General features: G+C 35.8%; 1 protein-coding gene across 1 annotated transcript; it reads left to right on the forward strand.

Moving 5' to 3' along the window:
* Positions 1 to 69: 69 nt before the first annotated feature.
* Positions 70 to 13238, forward strand: LOC106059490 (excitatory amino acid transporter-like). The gene is made up of 9 exons (XM_056032882.1): positions 70 to 184; positions 419 to 541; positions 835 to 919; positions 2444 to 2637; positions 4815 to 4938; positions 6724 to 6957; positions 8341 to 8535; positions 9835 to 9969; positions 13067 to 13238. Exons 1-9 carry the CDS (start codon positions 124 to 126, stop codon positions 13200 to 13202), a joined length of 1287 nt encoding a protein of 428 aa, XP_055888857.1. The 5' UTR covers positions 70 to 123; the 3' UTR covers positions 13203 to 13238.
* The last annotated feature ends 4087 nt before the right edge of the window (positions 13239 to 17325 follow it).

A 17325-nucleotide genomic window follows, 5' to 3' on the forward strand; every position in this document is an offset into this window, starting at 1 on the left:
GTTCGTTTCCGTTCAGTTCTATCCAACACTATTTGTCACTATGTTAAGAATGTAAAACAAACATCTCACTTCTAAAAGAGAAATTATTTGTTCTCGTCAATATCACTAGGTCTCGCTGGTGAGATGTACATGCGACTTCTGAAAGCCCTGATGTTACCTTTGATAGCTTGCACAGTTATCTCAGGTTTGTTCAGCATTTTTTTTTGGCACTTAAACAAATAATGTATGTTCCTACATTAAGAAAAAGGCTAGCCTCACAGTGCCAGATTGGAATAAAAAGAGGCCATGAGCACTGTTCTCGTGAAAGCCCTTAGCTCTCTCAAACTCCAATATAAATGTACTTAGTGATAATAATAAATGAAGAAAGATTCTAAAATTTTAGTAGAAATTATATTGTAGTGAAACGACTTTGTTCTAGGTACATCTTCTACTGATGCTAGGTCCAGTGGAAAGATTGGGTTTGTGGCCATCTCTTATGTCTCACTGATTAACGCTCTGGGCTCTGTTGTCGGTGTGATCTTATGTGTTATCATCCAACCAGGTATGACTGATCTGTTCTTTGTTAAGACTATAATATAGTTTTAAATCTACGACATTGTTACTTTACACGTTTTAGTGTAATAATTGTTATATACTGTTCAGTTGTTCATTTCAGGGCTTCAGGCCTACTTTAAGATCTTTGTTTGACACATAGTTCTTAAGTTTGGAGTTACTCCTAGTTAGATCTAAACTGATAGGCCCTTTATGCACTAACATTTCATTGCCTTGTTCTAGAGTTAGATCTAAATTGAAAGGCCCTTAATACAAAAGCATTTCATGAACTTGTTCTCTAAGGCGCGGTGTCTGGTCAAGTGAATGACAACAGTGACAAGTATAACAATGGTCTGAAGACGAGTGACATTATAGCCGACTTCTTTAGGTAGATACTTGAGTGATTACTGTAAGGGTAGACATGTGAAAGAAAGTAGTTTTTAAACCTATTTTTTGACAAAGCTTTTATCAACTCACTCTGTCTGTCTGGTTAGTGTGTGTATGTGTACTTGTTCTCCCTCTTCTCATTCTCGGCTCAAGTTAAAACTACACCATTAGTCATTGTCGATGGCAACAAATTCATCAATAAAAAATTAACCAATTAGATAATTAATAAATGCTAATTTTCTTTTATATAGAATAAGGGAAATAAATCTGACAATATCGAGAGCTTTGGCAGTGATTGTGCGTTTCTTACCTTTTGAAAAATATATTTATATTTATTTATTTACATGTTTGTTTGTTTGTTTGTTTATATGTTTGTTTATTGTTTAGGCCATTGCAACCTATGCGACCGCAGTGGGCCCCGCATTTTCATAGGACCCGCGTTAATTCTATGTGAAAATTATTAAATTAAACCATTTTATAACTAATAACAGATTTCCCGCGGCCTCCTGATTTTTTTCCAGGAGCTCCTGGAAATCTCCTGAAATTATAAAAATCTTTTGAAAACTCATAAAAATCTCCTGGAATGTATAAACCAAAAATTGTCATTTTGGGGTGTCATTAAATATGGAAAACGCCAATCCTACGCGAGAAAAAAAAACGCCATTATGCATTAGCCGTCATTGTGGAATCTGGTGAAAGACGTTTGTCGTGCCTGAAACAAATGAAGAATGACTTATGTAATGACTTATTACTATGTAGGAAACAGATTTCTTATGAGGTCCAGACAGTCCTGTAGGACTTCGACTTCGCTACACAGTAAACAAATTCTGCACGTAGTAAAGAATGAATAAAAAAAAAACTCTTAATTTTCACTTTTTATTTCTACCCCTACCCAAACTTGGCCCTGTGAAATCCATTTCGCATAGGGCCCCACAATGGTTAAGTCCGGTCCTGCTTTTTAGTGACGGGTGAATACAAAGTAGATTACTTGTTCTCCCCCCCCCCCCCGTCTTTTTTTAAAGTTACGTGGGGTAAATCTAGTCCGACTTGCAGACATTTATTTATATGTTTTTTTTCTCTGTTCCTTCTTTTTTTATTTTTTATTTATGTTTATTTATTTATTTATATGTTTGTTTGTTTCTTTCTGTCTGTCTTTATTTATTTATATTATATATTTATTTAGATGTTTGTTTATTTATTTATATGTTTATTTATTTATATGTTTCTTTCTTTCTTTTTATATATGTTTTGAGCGTTCCTCCGTATAATAGCCTACATCTTAGTCCGAATCTCCCGCAAGAGGAATAACTCCGGGCGGAGTTCCAACCCAGAACCTTTGAAACGAGAGTCTAGTCAAGAGCACTTACCTTACGACCAGTCAGCTATGTTTAAGAAAATATTCCCTTAATATATACCCACATTTTTTTTAAACTCTTTTCATACATTTTGGTTTTATAAGGTTCATTAGTCATTATCCATTCATTAGTGAATAGTTATGTATTTATTTATTTATACAATTTTTAAGAAACATCTTCCCAGACAATGTGATTGGAGCAGCCCTACAGGTGACGCAAACCAAATATATAGAAAAATCCAACATCCAGCTTGTAAATTTAGTTGGGGACAACTCCAGTCGTAATGGTAGTGACTTGTGGACCAATGTGACCCAGAATCAGTTAGTGAGAACTTTTGGCAGTGCTACAGGCACCAACATACTTGGTAATCCATGCATTTAGCTAATCAGAACTTAGTAAATAAGAATTTCACATTTTACAAAGTTTATATCAAATCACTTTGACTGTCTGTCTGGTAAAATGTTTGTACACGTTATTTCTCCCACAACCATTTAAAACTTTAAACAAGTATTTACTGTACCTAACAAAAATGAATCAATACAAATATTAAACAATTAGTAAATTAATTATTAAAATACTCAGAAAGACACAAAGATAAAGGCGCATTCCTCGTTCCATATGCAAAGACAAATTTGTACAAATGCTCCTTCTTCCCTAGTGCTATTAGAGAATGGAATGGGTTGCTTGATCCAGCCAGGAAAACCAATGACTTGCCAGAATTTAAGTCATTGGTTAACATGCATGACTAGATGCATGACGCGTAGGAAGTAATTATTTTCTTTTTTTGAAGTAACGTCTGTATTATTAAGATAAGATAACTTCTACTATATTGAAAGATATGGTTGTAAGTGCTGAGCTATTTCCCTTAGATACGCTTTTGTTGTTGTTTTTTAAAAGGATTTTAAAAAAATATTTTGTTTGTTTTAATGTCTCATTCTCTATCTATATTTCTCTCTCTCTCTCTCTCTCTCTCTCTATCCCATCTCTCTCTCTCTCTCTCTCTCTCTCTCTATCCCATCTCTCTCTCTCTCTCTCTCTCTCTCTCTCTCTCGGGCTCTATATTTCTACGTGTCTTTCTCATCTCATAAACTGGCCTTGAGTCTCCATCGTTTCCCAAAGGGTGTTGACTAAATCTCAATTAGCATTTCTTATAAAATTTCGCATGGCAATACACTTCTTTTCTGATTCCCCAATAGAGAATGTCATTTCACTATTGCAACAAATGCTAGCCCCTCGTATTAGTACTGGTAAATATTTCGCTATTAAGAATTGGACTTTAGTCTACCTTCAATACTAATCAACGTCACATCCTTCATGTCATCCTGTTGAGTCCCCTGTTTGGGAGAACTAGCGATGATGACACAGCCTCGACTTAACGTTTGTTTGTTTGCTCAGTGAGACGTCGACTATCTCTGTAACTGTGTGGTCAGTGAGACGTAGACTATCTCTGTAACTGTGTGGTCAGGAGGCGTGGACTGAGATGACACCTGGTTTTGTCTCCGCTCAGAAGGTTCATTCTCAGGTTAGGGAGTCAAGGAGTCAGGCATGGATCCAACAACCCATTCATGAATCGAGTGCTTCTGTCTTGGGGTGAAAACGTACAAATCTGTCTGCGAGGAATGAGACTCGGGTTACAAACCAGCTAGCGTTGGCATAAGTATCAGGTGCAAGTCCAAAAGTGAGAAGAAATATATCATCTACAAGTGACGACCTTCGGGCATTTAAAAATGAAATGAAGACAGATTTTATAATTCTGTGAAAGGAGGAAGTTGATGTGTTCTCCCGAAGTGATGAATTTGAAGATTGACTCGATGTTCATTTAAGAGAGATGTGCACCAAGCGATTAGATGAAGGAAATACTGGATGATGGTCTTAGGTATTTAGATGGATGGCTCACGGATATTAACCAAAAAGACCCATGATATAGATCGCTGGCTAGCTTGGCTCTAAGCTTGGTTGTCCAATGTTGGCGTTAACGTATCAAAGGAAGCTACGCCAGATACTGAGTCTCAAGTTTTATTCATTATGAGTGTCCATATGGTAAAAAAGAAATGGAGGGGCAAGAGTAATACCTCAGCTGGACCATTTTAAATACGTGTTTAAAGTTAGTCGCTGCTAGGGTAAAACAAATCTCTTCCAAGATAATAAATACACTAGCAATCAGTGCGTTTTTGTGACGTTACGCACCGGTAGGGCGTACTGGCACCTTTTTTAATGTGAGGAATAAAATGTTCTTTTTCTTGTATTTTAACGTTTATTATTTGTTTATTATTAGTTAAACGTTAAGCAATACATCACAGAGTAACGGCACCTATTTTTTTTTTTTTTTTTACAAAAAAGCTGCTAACAATTTTTATTATTATTTAAAACGTGTTTTAAATTCTTTTGCTCTGCTAGGATTCATTAAAAAGAAAAGACAATTGACACCAAATCTCCCTAAGAGTTACCATTAGAATATAACTTTTAAGTAACTTTTTTCTCGGTGAGGCAGAGTTTTGTCTCTAGTGAAGTATTTAGCATGTGTTTATCTTCACTTCTAAGGTGTCATTGTCCTGAGCGCAACATTCGGCATTGCAGCTTCGAAGATCGCGAAGGCCTCACCATTCATCGACTTCTTTAAAGTTTGTGCACAAATAGCATTTCTTATCTTTCATTGGGTCAAATGGTAAGTAACTCTGGTATAAGCATCAATGTAAAACAGTTTTCCTAAAGTCTAAAATTCTTTAAGATTAATAAAGAAAATCTGATCGGTCTATGTTTAGTCAGTATCAAATTTAAATAATCTTACATTTTCATATACTATGGCCGAGTATGGCTTCCGTCAGTCCCGAAGCGACTATGGATCACCTCATGGAAATGAGATGAATGCCTGGGCATTAGCTGTGGTCGGAAAAGGTCATGAACAACAAAATTTAAAAAAAAAAATTAACACTGAACAAATTTTTGCTCCAATCAATAAATGTAAAGCTCATTAACTCAATAGTCAATAAAAAAAAGAAAATCTAATATTTTTTTTTGTGAAAGTTTTGGAGCAAAGGGCGCGCAGTGGCTGAGTGGTCAAGTGCTTGGCTTCCGAGCCTTGGATCCTGGGTTTAAATTTTTCGGTGAAGACTGGGATTTTGAATTTTGGGATTTTTAGGGCGCCCCTGAGTCCATCCAACCCTAATAAGTACCTGACTTTAGTTGGGGAAAGTAAAGGCGCTTGGTCGTTGTGCTGGCCACAAGACACCCTCCTCGCTAACCGTTGGTCAAAGAAACATGATCTTAACATCATCTGCCCTATAGATCGTAAGGTCTTTTCTACACACATTAGTAAACAATGGGAACTGAGGTATTTTAATGCAATTTTCAGTTTTCAATGTAAATAAACCAAATCACGTTTTATACAGGGAATATTAAAATAAGTTTCAATATTGTCTACATTCACTATATCCATATTGTACAGCAGAAAGTAAGGCGTATGTCCGGCATAGGAATCAAAACCGTTTGACTACTCTTGATAAAACTTGGCATAGATGTTTCTTGGGTACAAACAGGAACTGTAACGTGTGTATAGTAGCCCTAAAACAAACTTAAGATCCTAAAAAAACAAAAGTTGCCAACTCTATGAAAATATTACTTTTTCATGGATCTAGGCTATGTTTAGGCCTCCACGAGAAAAGATCGAAAGGATCTAGATTTAATTTAAGAACTACACTTTACAAAGATAGTATTTTACTTTGACACATCAAAAATACAAAATATGGTCTATTTATTTCATTATTTAATAAAATTAATATTCAAATGTGTGTTTCAAAAGCATTTTTACATAAATGTGTTCTTTGTATCTGCGAATTTAGACGTCATGACATACGTACTTATGAATTCAAATAGACATGTTTACATGAGACAAGAGGGAAAGGTCACGCATGCGCAGAGCGAAGGCTCCACGCTTGCACACAAACATCCGATGCCTATGCCTAACTCTAACTCTTGATCTAATTCTAAGATGACAGATCTACTTTATACTTTAACACATAAACTTCCAAAATATAGTCCATTCATTTCATATTTAAATCAAAGTACCTTTAATATTTGTGTTTCTAAAGCATTTTTACATACATTTGTTCGTCATGAGTGCAACTTTGTTCTTGATATCGCGCGCTTCTAAATATAGATCTATATGCAAGCCATTGTTTTCATTAAGAAATTGGATTTAGGTCGATTAGCTATTTTTAACTCCATTTATAACATGTATATATTCATGAATTCATGTATTCGCTTTACTCATAACATAATGATTTTCTTTAATTATTTCTATTGCACTATATCAGTGACTATATCAGCAAATACGCAAGTTAAGACCAGAGGGCAGCGGGGGTAATATCTGGCTAGTTATTAATATTTCAAAGTTATATAGAAATGTGATTTGTAAGAGATAAAAAAATTGCCCAACAATATATCTCTTTAGGTCAACTCCATTAGGTGTGGCAAGTCTTATAGCAAGTGCCCTAGCTGGCATGCATGACGTCACTGCTGCCTTCTCTTCCCTGGGGTTGTACATTCTGGTCGTGACTGGAGGAAATCTCGCTTTCCAGGTTTTGGTTTTTGGAACCATTTATGCTATTGTGACCAGAAGTAATCCTGTACACTTTTTTGTCCATTTGGTAAAGCCTTGGCTCATAACGCTGGCACCATCTAGCTCGTAAGTCTTATTCAATAGGTCAATGATTGCGATCAATGTATCAATTAATTAGCTCAATATATCAATTTTTTCAATATATCACTTACTTTGTTCAATGTATCAATTACTTTATTCAATGTATCAATTAATTTATCCAATGCATTATGTCCCCTCCCCCCTTTCCCCGCCTACCAAGGTAATAAAAAACTTAAAATCTTTTTTTTAGAAAGAAAAAAATCGAAGTATTGCTAAAATATTGATCAGGCTATTGCACAGAGATTCTAGCCCAAAACGTTAGTACTAGATACTTTGCGATGTGGCTCCCGAAAACGATTTGCGCCCAAAACAGTACCCCCACCTCACTAGGAAAATATCTAGTATTGTTTATACTCCCTTATTTTCTTTGCTGACAATGTTTCGGGTGTTCCATCAGAATTAAATATTATTACCTAGACCTCTCACAGGACCTGAAGGATGGCGGCTTGTAGAGTTTGAACCTAGGACTATCGAGACAACAGTCTTGAGCGCTTACCATACGACCAGGCCTGTATTTTGGAGTTGACATTATTAACGTCAAGAAATTTCTTTACTCACCTTGGCGGCAGCACGTTCATTTCTTTCATCCGTATGACGTTTAGGTGCAAATAAGTCAGTCCAGGGACAGTCTTAGGCCACTGCATCCTATAAGGCTGCAATGGGCCCCGCACTACTTTCATAGGCCCCGCGCGAATTCTAGGTGTAAATTATTAAATTAAACCATTTTAGCTTATTATTAAAGGATTTCTGGAATCCTCCTACAATTGTAAAATATACGAAAAAGTCATGAAAATCTCCAGAAATCATTTAAATCTTCTGAAAACTCATGCAAATAGACAAAATTGTATTGTCGGGATGTCATTCAATATGAAAAACGCCAATCCTACTCGCGATTTTAAAAAAAGCGGCATTGTCAGCTTTCATAAAATAAAAATGTATTAATAAGACGAATTTTAACCAAAACAAGAAGTTCAAATACTTAATTTACTTTAATAGTCTCTGGCATATAAATATAGATCTAAATCTATCTCGACCTCTTAAAAAAGAAAAGCGATATTTTGCTAGTCGATAGTAAATCTAAAAGGCAGATCTGAATGTTAATCGGCTATTGTTGGAAAACTACTATCTACTGTAGATGACTCGTCAAGTTAATTTGACAGTGATTTTGTACTTAGTAAAGTATGAATAAAATTCAAAGACGAATTTATTTTCTAAAACAAAATCTTAATTTTCATTTATCCTTATGTCTACCAAGACTAAGCCCTCGCAATCCGTTTCGCATAGGGTCCCGCAATCTGTAGGACCGGCCCTGAGTTAGTCATTGTGATATTGGAGGCGCCATTAATCAATTGTAATACTGTTTTCTAGCATTCTTGCCCTCCCTGTCATGCATGAAATCAGTACACAGATCTATGCCATAGACACCAAAGTCACAGGGTTTGTGATAGCAGTGTGCTTTGCTTTGAACAGAACCGGCAGCGCTCTATTTATAGCAGCGTCTTGCCTTTTTATGGCGCAATACTCCGGGATACTGCTGAGTGTAGGAACTATAATGACTGTTGGGTGAGTATAAGATTTGTTCAAGCTTTTAGCAAAGTTTACACCAAAAGATTAGGTCCAGGTTGGCTCATCACTATACTTTGAAAAAAAAAAAAGAAATCTCAGAAGATGAGCTTTTAGGAAGTTACAAGCGACAAAAAAAACTAACATCTATCTATCTATCTATCTATCTATCTATCTATCTATCTATCTATCTATCTACTATCTATCTATCTATCTATCTATCTATCTATCTATCTATCTATCTATCTATCTATCTACTATCTATCTATCTACTATCTATCTATCTATCTATCTATCTATCTATCTATCTATCTATCTATCTATCTATCTATCTATCTCTACTTTGCATGAAAACGCCACTCTATGTAAACACGTATTTAAATTACAAATATTTTTACAAGAACAGAAAATGACCAAAACAAACAACAACAACAAAAAAGTCCTTATTCAAATTTAGATGCGAGTCGAAGAATGTTATCCAATGAGAGAAAGGGCAGAAATAAATTCTCTTAATTAACACTTAAAGTGCTGAGCTGTTTACAGTGTATACAAAATGAAATAACGATTCCAGTGATTAAAGGTGAACTACCACTCGCGTCTTAATGGTAGATATGAACATCCGTGTATCATAAATCATTGTACCAAACAATTTTATTCTTTAAACGTGTGTTTTGTTTTGCTCCTTAGTAATCAGAGTATATTTATAACAATGTCAAGTTCTGTTTTTAAAAAGTTTTATATGGGATTCTATTGAGTGTCTTGAATACGTGCATTGTAACTGAACAGATGAATGTAGTACTATTTATAGTACTGGCCAAACTCTGGACATCCATTAATCTTATCAAATGCAGACATTATTTAAAAAAAAAAAACAAGAAGAAGATAATTGAGTCCTACGCGTTTCCCCAGGTCAATCTAGTCATGCGTGTTAATTTTTCTCTGCCAAGTCGTTGGTTTTCCTGACTGATTTAAGAAACCCATTCCCTGGTTTAATAGCACTAGGGAAGAAAAAGCATTTGTACAAATTTGTCCTAGCATATAGAACGAGGAATGTGCATTATCTTTGTGTCTTGTATTTTATTAGGTTTTGATTTTGTATTTTAATTTTATGGTTCAGTGTTTTATGTTTAATTGCTACTTTATTTTCTAGTATTCTATCCCGAAGGCTTTCTAAATTAAATGATTTTACTAAAGGCGTTACTCTAATCAAATGTGAATATTCGTTGTGTCAGTTCTAGTTTCTTAATGTTTTCTTGAGTTCCATTGTTCAATTTGAATCTGTCCATGTTTTGTCCTCAGGCTTCTTTCGTTTCTTTCCTCTTTCGCCATTCCTTCCGTTCCGTCAGCAAGTATAGCGACCATCATCATCATCATGACTACTTTGGGAATCCCTGTAACTAACATTGGCCTCGTTTTGGCTTTAGAATGGATCAAGTAAGTTTTTGGTTGTCAAATTAAAAAAAAAAAAAAAATTCTAGTACTGACTCCACTTTGTACTAGTATTCTATCAACGTACGGAGAAAGCTATAGCCTATGGGTTCTCAATGGTCTTGGACCGGTAACACTGAACCTCCTCGCGCAATGGATGCAAAGCCACTGGTTCTAGGAGGTCAAATAAAAATTATAGGCTAAGTAAATGTGAGTTTAGGGGTGACCTGTTTGACCTTATATTGACCTAGTTTTTACAAAATCCTTGAAAATATTTATTTCCTAGTAAAATTGTTTCAAACAACAAGTAAATGATTTTCAATAGTTTTTTTTTTCTTCTTTCTACTATATTCGTGTAATAGTTTTTTTTTGACATGATAATAAAATACAGTACACCCCAAAAATAGAGTGCTTACTTCTTTAAAGTTTATACATTTGAATAGTAATATAATAATGTAGGTCAACTGTTTGAATAGCAAAATTGATTTTATATTATTTTGAAAAGGAAAACGGTCATTTAAAAAAAAATCTTTAAGGGTGTAAGAGCATTGGTGACAGACAGTCAGACAGACAGGCCAACTGACCAACTGACCAACTGACCAGTGTTGACTGGCTAGACTTTGCTGATAAGCATGAATTATGATTCATGAGAGTAGATATATGAATTAGTCATATATTGTGAAGCTATATACCTGGGATCTAGATACCTACATGGAAGCTTGCAGTTTCAATAAAAAACATTAGATACTGTAAGCTGCTTAACAATGAATTAGTGTTTCAATGGCTGGGTGAGGAATGGTTGGACGAAGGAATCACAAATCAAACATTTCACAGACCAAATGCATTCAGTAAAGAGCACAAGGTTTGAGGTTTGAAACAAACAGAAACATTGTCACTAATAGATGGGTACCGTTAGAGTTTTAGTATATGGGTACCGTTAGAGTTTTAGTATATGGGTACCGTTAGAGTTTTAATATATGGGTACCGTTAGAGTTTTAGTATATGGGTACCGTTAGAGTTTTAATATATGGGTACCGTTAGAGTTTTAGTATATGGGTACCGTTAGAGTTTTAGTATATGGGTACCGTTAGAGTTTTAGTATATGGGTACCGTTAGAGTTTTAGTATATGGGTACCGTTAGAGTTTGAGTATATGGGTACCGTTAGAGTTTTAGTATATGGGTACCGTTAGAGTTTTAGTATATGGATACCGTTAGAGTTTTAGTATATGGGTACCGTTAGAGTTTTAGTATATGGATACCGTTAGAGTTTTAGTATATGGGTACCGTTAGAGTTTTAGTATATGGGTACCGTTAGAGTTTTAGTATATGGATACCGTTAGAGTTTTAGTATATGGGTACCGTTAGAGTTTTAGTATATGGGTACCGTTAGAGTTTTAGTATATGGATACCGTTAGAGTTTTAGTATATCGGTACCGTTAGAGTTTTAGTATATCGGTACCGTTAGAGTTTTAGTATATGGGTACCGTTAGAGTTTTAGTATATGGGTACCATTAGAGTTTTAGTATATGGATACCGTTAGAGTTTTAGTATATCGGTACCGTTAGAGTTTTAGTATATCGGTACCGTTAGAGTTTTAGTATATGGATACCGTTAGAGTTTTAGTATATGGGTACCGTTAGAGTTTTAGTATATGGATACCGTTAGAGTTTTAGTATATCGGTACCGTTAGAGTTTTAATATATGGATACCGTTAAAGTTTTAGTATATGGATACCGTTAAAGTTTTATATATGGATACCGTTAAAGTTTTAGTAAATGGATACCGTTAGAGTTTTAGTATATGGGTACCGTTAGAGTTTTAGTATATGGATACCGTTAAATTTTTAGTATATGGATACCGTTACAGTTTTAGTATATGGATACCGTTAAAGTTTTAGTATATGGATACCGTTAGAGTTTTAGTATATGGATACCGTTAAAGTTTTAGTATATGGATACCGTTAGAGTTTTAGTATATGGGTACCGTTAGAGTTTTAGTATATGGGTACCGTTAGAGTTTTAGTATATGGGTACCGTTAGAGTTTTAGTATATCGGTACCGTTAGAGTTTTAGTATATGGGTACCGTTAGAGTTTTAATATATGGATACCGTTAGAGTTTTAATATATGGATACCGTTAGAGTTTTAGTATATCGGTACCGTTAGAGTTTTAGTATATCGGTACCGTTAGAGTTTTAGTATATGGGTACCGTTAGAGTTTTAGTATATGGGTACCGTTAGAGTTTTAGTATATCGGTACCGTTAGAGTTTTAATATATGGATACCGTTAAAGTTTTAGTATATGGATACCGTTAAATTTTTAGTATATGGATACCGTTAGAGTTTTAGTATATGGATACCGTTAAATTTTTAGTATATGGGTACCGTTAAATTTTTAGTATATGGATACCGTTAAATTTTTAGTATATGGATACCGTTAAAGTTTTAGTATATGGGTACCGTTAGAGTTTTAGTATATGGATACCGTTAGAGTTTTAGTATATGGATACCGTTAAATTTTTAGTATATGGATACCGTTAAATTTTTAGTATATGGATACCGTTAAAGTTTTAGTATATGGATACCGTTAAAGTTTTAGTACATGGATACCGTTAAAGTTTTAGTACATGGATACCGTTAAAGTTTTAGTATATGGATACCGTTAAAGTTTTAGAATATGGATATCCCTTAGAGTTTGAGTATATGGATACCGTTAGAGTTTGAGTATATGGATACCGTTAGAGTTTGAGTATATGGATACCGTTAGAGTTTGAGTATATGGATACCGTTAGAGTTTGAGTATATGGATACCGTTAGAGTTTGAGTATTATCTTTTTGAAAGCCAACATTTTTTTTATTGTATCCAGTTCGTTTTATCAGCTTTAATCAGGTTGCCTAAGCCTAACTGAATTATGTGCTATTTCGTATGGGAACGAAATATGCGTATACTAGTCCTTTATGAGTGTGTGCGCGTGCATGTGGAGGAGCTTAGGGTGCTCAAATATCAAATGTGCCTAAAATAGACTGTAAATAGACCACATTTTATTTCATTGATATTGAACATTTGTCTTTTTATGTAATGCCGACACGTATATTTGTTACAGTGACCGGGCCCGAACTACAACCAATATGGTGAGTACACAGCTAGCTATCATCGTCACGTGGACCTTTGGTCAACAACGACTCAAACTAGAAACAGACGGGCAGAAAGAGGCTGAGGAACTTGTTTCAATGGCGTAGTGATTTTAGTGTCTTAAATAAATCTTCAAAATAAAAAAAAAAACAATTTCGCAATCAAAATGCTATGTGCGTAGCCAAGCCTTTGGGTGTTTTGAGTTTAAATTTCCTTTTAGAGGGGTTTGATGTAAAAAAATATCTCTTCAATATAAAAAAAGCAAATTACACACTAAAATTCTTTGAGCGTAGCCAAGCCAATGGGGGGTTTGGGTTTCAACCCCTCTCCTCCAGATGTTTTTTTTTTAAGTTTAAAACCCCTCAAGATTGTTTTGAGTTTAAAATCCCCCAACAGTCGTTTTAAGGTTTAAAGCCTCTCTCTTCAATATTATTTCTAAAGCAAACTACAGTCACCAAACTCTATGACCGTAGCTAAATGTGGTTTTGAATATAAAAAAAAAAACAACTCCAGATATATTTTAGTTTAAAACCCCACAACAGATGATTTTGACGATAAAACTCCCTTTTTCGATATAACATCTAAAGCAAAATAGTCACCTAATTCCAGGGGCGGACTGGCTATATGGGCATTCGGGCAAATGCCCAGTGGGCCGGTACCCAAATGGGCTGGTAGGGCCACGAAAGGGCCGCATGGATGCTACTATGGCACGCATCAAATTGTTAAAGGTTTGTTTTATAAAACCTTATTAAATGTCCATCTGAGCGTTGTGTTAAAAAAACCCAACAAACTTTCACATACTCTACGGTGTAATACTGTTTTAATATTACACATTTTCCGAAATATTGTGATGGCCTACATCCCTAGATAGTGCTACTAGAAAGCTTCATCCTTTTAGGGCATACACACTTAGGGATTAAAAAGCAACATAAGGCATATATTTCTATAAAGATTTAGAGTTCACTGTATGAATGCATACCGATACATTATCACACTTAGCATAATGACTTTGAGCACAGGTAGGTCTATAATTAGATGCCCATTATATGATAATATACAATTTATTGGCCGGATTGTACAGAAATGCCCGGGCCGATTTCGACACCCAGTCCGCCCCTGCCTAATTCCAAGATCGTAGCCAAGAGAAGCTACACATGTCTACCAGTGGCTGGGCTCCATTAATAAAGTGCAATGAATAGTCATCTGCCGAAATTGAAAAGCACTTAATGTGGCTCTACAAAGATGGCTAAGACGGATTTTAGGAGTCAGTTATAGAGATCGGGTCTAAATCAAGGAAATCCTATGCCGAAGTGGTTGTCGACCCCTTAGTAAGGTTGTGACAGAGCGTCGCATAAAGTTTGCGGGACATGTTCTCCGACAAAATGAATTACGTATAAGGGTTGCGATGACACCCTAGCACAACATGACGCCACACTTTCATGGAGGTCCTTAGAACAAGTGGGAAGAGGCTTCAGATATTGCCAGTGACAGATTTTTGTGGAAACAGCTTGCCTGCAAATGCGCCGAACGGCGCGGGAGGGTCTAAGTCAGAAAAGCAGATTAGGTTTTTGAAATAAAACTTTTTAATAGCAAAATAAAGCACTGTAGGTACCTCAGAATATGCATGTAGTTGGCTTTCAATACCTGAAATAGTGCTTGGCGGCTGGGCTCCGCCCCGCACTGAGGGAGCTCCCAGCGCTCTCCCAGACCCCTTGCTGGCAAGGGCTAGGAGTCTACTCCAGGAAGAACCTATTCAAGGGCACAATAAACGTCTTCCAAAAGAATGAAGGTCAGAATGTAATAGAGATTAATTATGTACACACATCCATCCATAAAAACATATATATATATACATATATTTATAACTTTTTTCGGGGGGGGGGGCGACCCCAAACCCCCCCCCTCGACAAAAATCCTGGCTACACCCATGCCGGGGATCCCAATTACTTTAAAATACATCTGTTTCTTCCACGACGCTAAGCAGCTTCAGATCTTTAAGCACGAGTTGGATTCCTATCCAGTTAGGTCGTAGTTTTTTTTTTACATAGTTGAGACACTTCACCATCTTGTGTTACTTTGTCTTTCGGGCCGTTTGGGAAACGCATATGATCAATAGTCCCTCTCTCTCCATTATTCTCTTTTTATAAAATAATAGTCTCATTAACATGGCTGTCCACTCTTTACATTATCTTCCTATCGATTCTTGTGTCTTGTGCATTTAACCGTGCTTTGTAGAAGTGTCTTAGCGAGCCTAGAACTGTGTTTTGTATAAGTGTCTTACCTAGTCTATAACTGTTTTTTGTAGAAATGTCTTACCTAGTCTATAACAGTACTTTGTAGAAGTGTCTTACCTAGTCTAGAACTGTGCTTTGTAGAAGTGTCTTACCTAGTCTATAATAGTACTTTGTAGAACTATCTTACCTAGTCTATAACAGTACTTTATAGAATTGTCTTACCTAGTTTATAACAGTGCTTTGTAGAAGTGTCTTACCTAGTCTATAACAGTGCTTTGTAGAAGTGTCTTACCTAGTCTATAACAGTGCTTTGTAGAAGTGTCTTACCTAGTTTATAACTGCGCTTTGTAGAAGTGTCTTACCTAGTCTAGAACTGTGCTTTGTAGAAGTGTCTTACCTAGTCTATAACAGTGCTTTGTAGAAGTGTCTTACCTAGTCTATAACAGTGCTTTGTAGAAGTGTCTTACCTAGTTTATAACTGTGCTTTGTAGAAGTGTCTTACCTAGTCTATAACAGTACTTTGTAGAAGTGTCTTACCTAGTCTAGAACTGTGCTTTGTAGAAGTGTCTTACCTAGTCTATAACCGTGCTTTGTAGAAGTGTCTTACCTAGTCTAGAACTGTGTTTTGTAGAAGTGTCTTACCTAGTCTAGAACTGCGCTTTGTAGAAGTGTCTTACCTAGTCTATAACAGTACTTTGTAGAAGTGTCTTACCTAGTCTAGAACTGTGTTTTGTATAAGTGTCTTACCTAGTCTATAACTGTTTTTTGTAGAAATGTCTTACCTAGTCTATAACAGTACTTTGTAGAAGTGTCTTACCTAGTCTAGAACTGTGCTTTGTAGAAGTGTCTTACCTAGTCTATAATAGTACTTTGTAGAACTATCTTACCTAGTCTATAACAGTACTTTATAGAAGTGTCTTACCTAGTTTATAACAGTGCTTTGTAGAAGTGTCTTACCTAGTCTATAACAGTGCTTTGTAGAAGTGTCTTACCTAGTCTATAACAGTGCTTTGTAGAAGTGTCTTACCTAGTTTATAACTGCGCTTTGTAGAAGTGTCTTACCTAGTCTAGAACTGTGCTTTGTAGAAGTGTCTTACCTAGTCTATAACAGTGCTTTGTAGAAGTGTCTTACCTAGTCTATAACAGTGCTTTGTAGAAGTGTCTTACCTAGTTTATAACTGTGCTTTGTAGAAGTGTCTTACCTAGTCTATAACAGTACTTTGTAGAAGTGTCTTACCTAGTCTAGAACTGCGCTTTGTAGAAGTGTCTTACCTAGTCTATAACCGTGCTTTGTAGAAGTGTCTTACCTAGTCTAGAACTGTGTTTTGTAGAAGTGTCTTACCTAGTCTAGAACTGCGCTTTGTAGAAGTGTCTTACCTAGTCTATAACAGTACTTTGTAGAAGTGTCTTACCTAGTCTAGAACTGTGTTTTGTAGAAGTGTCTTACCTAGTCTATAACCGTGCTTTGTAGAAGTGTCTTACCTAGTCTAGAACTGTGTTTTGTAGAAGTGTCTTACCTAGTCTAGAACTGCGCTTTGTAGAAGTGTCTTACCTAGTTTATAACTGTGCTTTGTAGAAGTGTCTTACCTAGTCTATAACAGTACTTTGTAGAAGTGTCTTACCTAGTCTAGAACTGCGCTTTGTAGAAGTGTCTTACCTAGTCTATAACCGTGCTTTGTAGAAGTGTCTTACCTAGTCTAGAACTGTGTTTTGTAGAAGTGTCTTACCTAGTCTAGAACTGCGCTTTGTAGAAGTGTCTTACCTAGTCTATAACAGTACTTTGTAGAAGTGTCTTACCTAGTCTAGAACTGTGTTTTGTAGAAGTGTCTTACCTAGTCTATAACCGTGCTTTGTAGAAGTGTCTTACCTAGTCTAGAACTGTGTTTTGTAGAAGTGTCTTAGCGAGCCCTGTCGATCTTGTAATTCACCAATTTTAGCTTGCGTATTGTTTTTTGTTTTTGTTTGTTGACAATGGTCAGAAAGTAATCATGGTTCT

Source organism: Biomphalaria glabrata, chromosome 6, assembly GCF_947242115.1.
Source record: "Biomphalaria glabrata chromosome 6, xgBioGlab47.1, whole genome shotgun sequence".
Classification (NCBI taxonomy): Eukaryota; Metazoa; Mollusca; class Gastropoda; family Planorbidae; genus Biomphalaria; species Biomphalaria glabrata.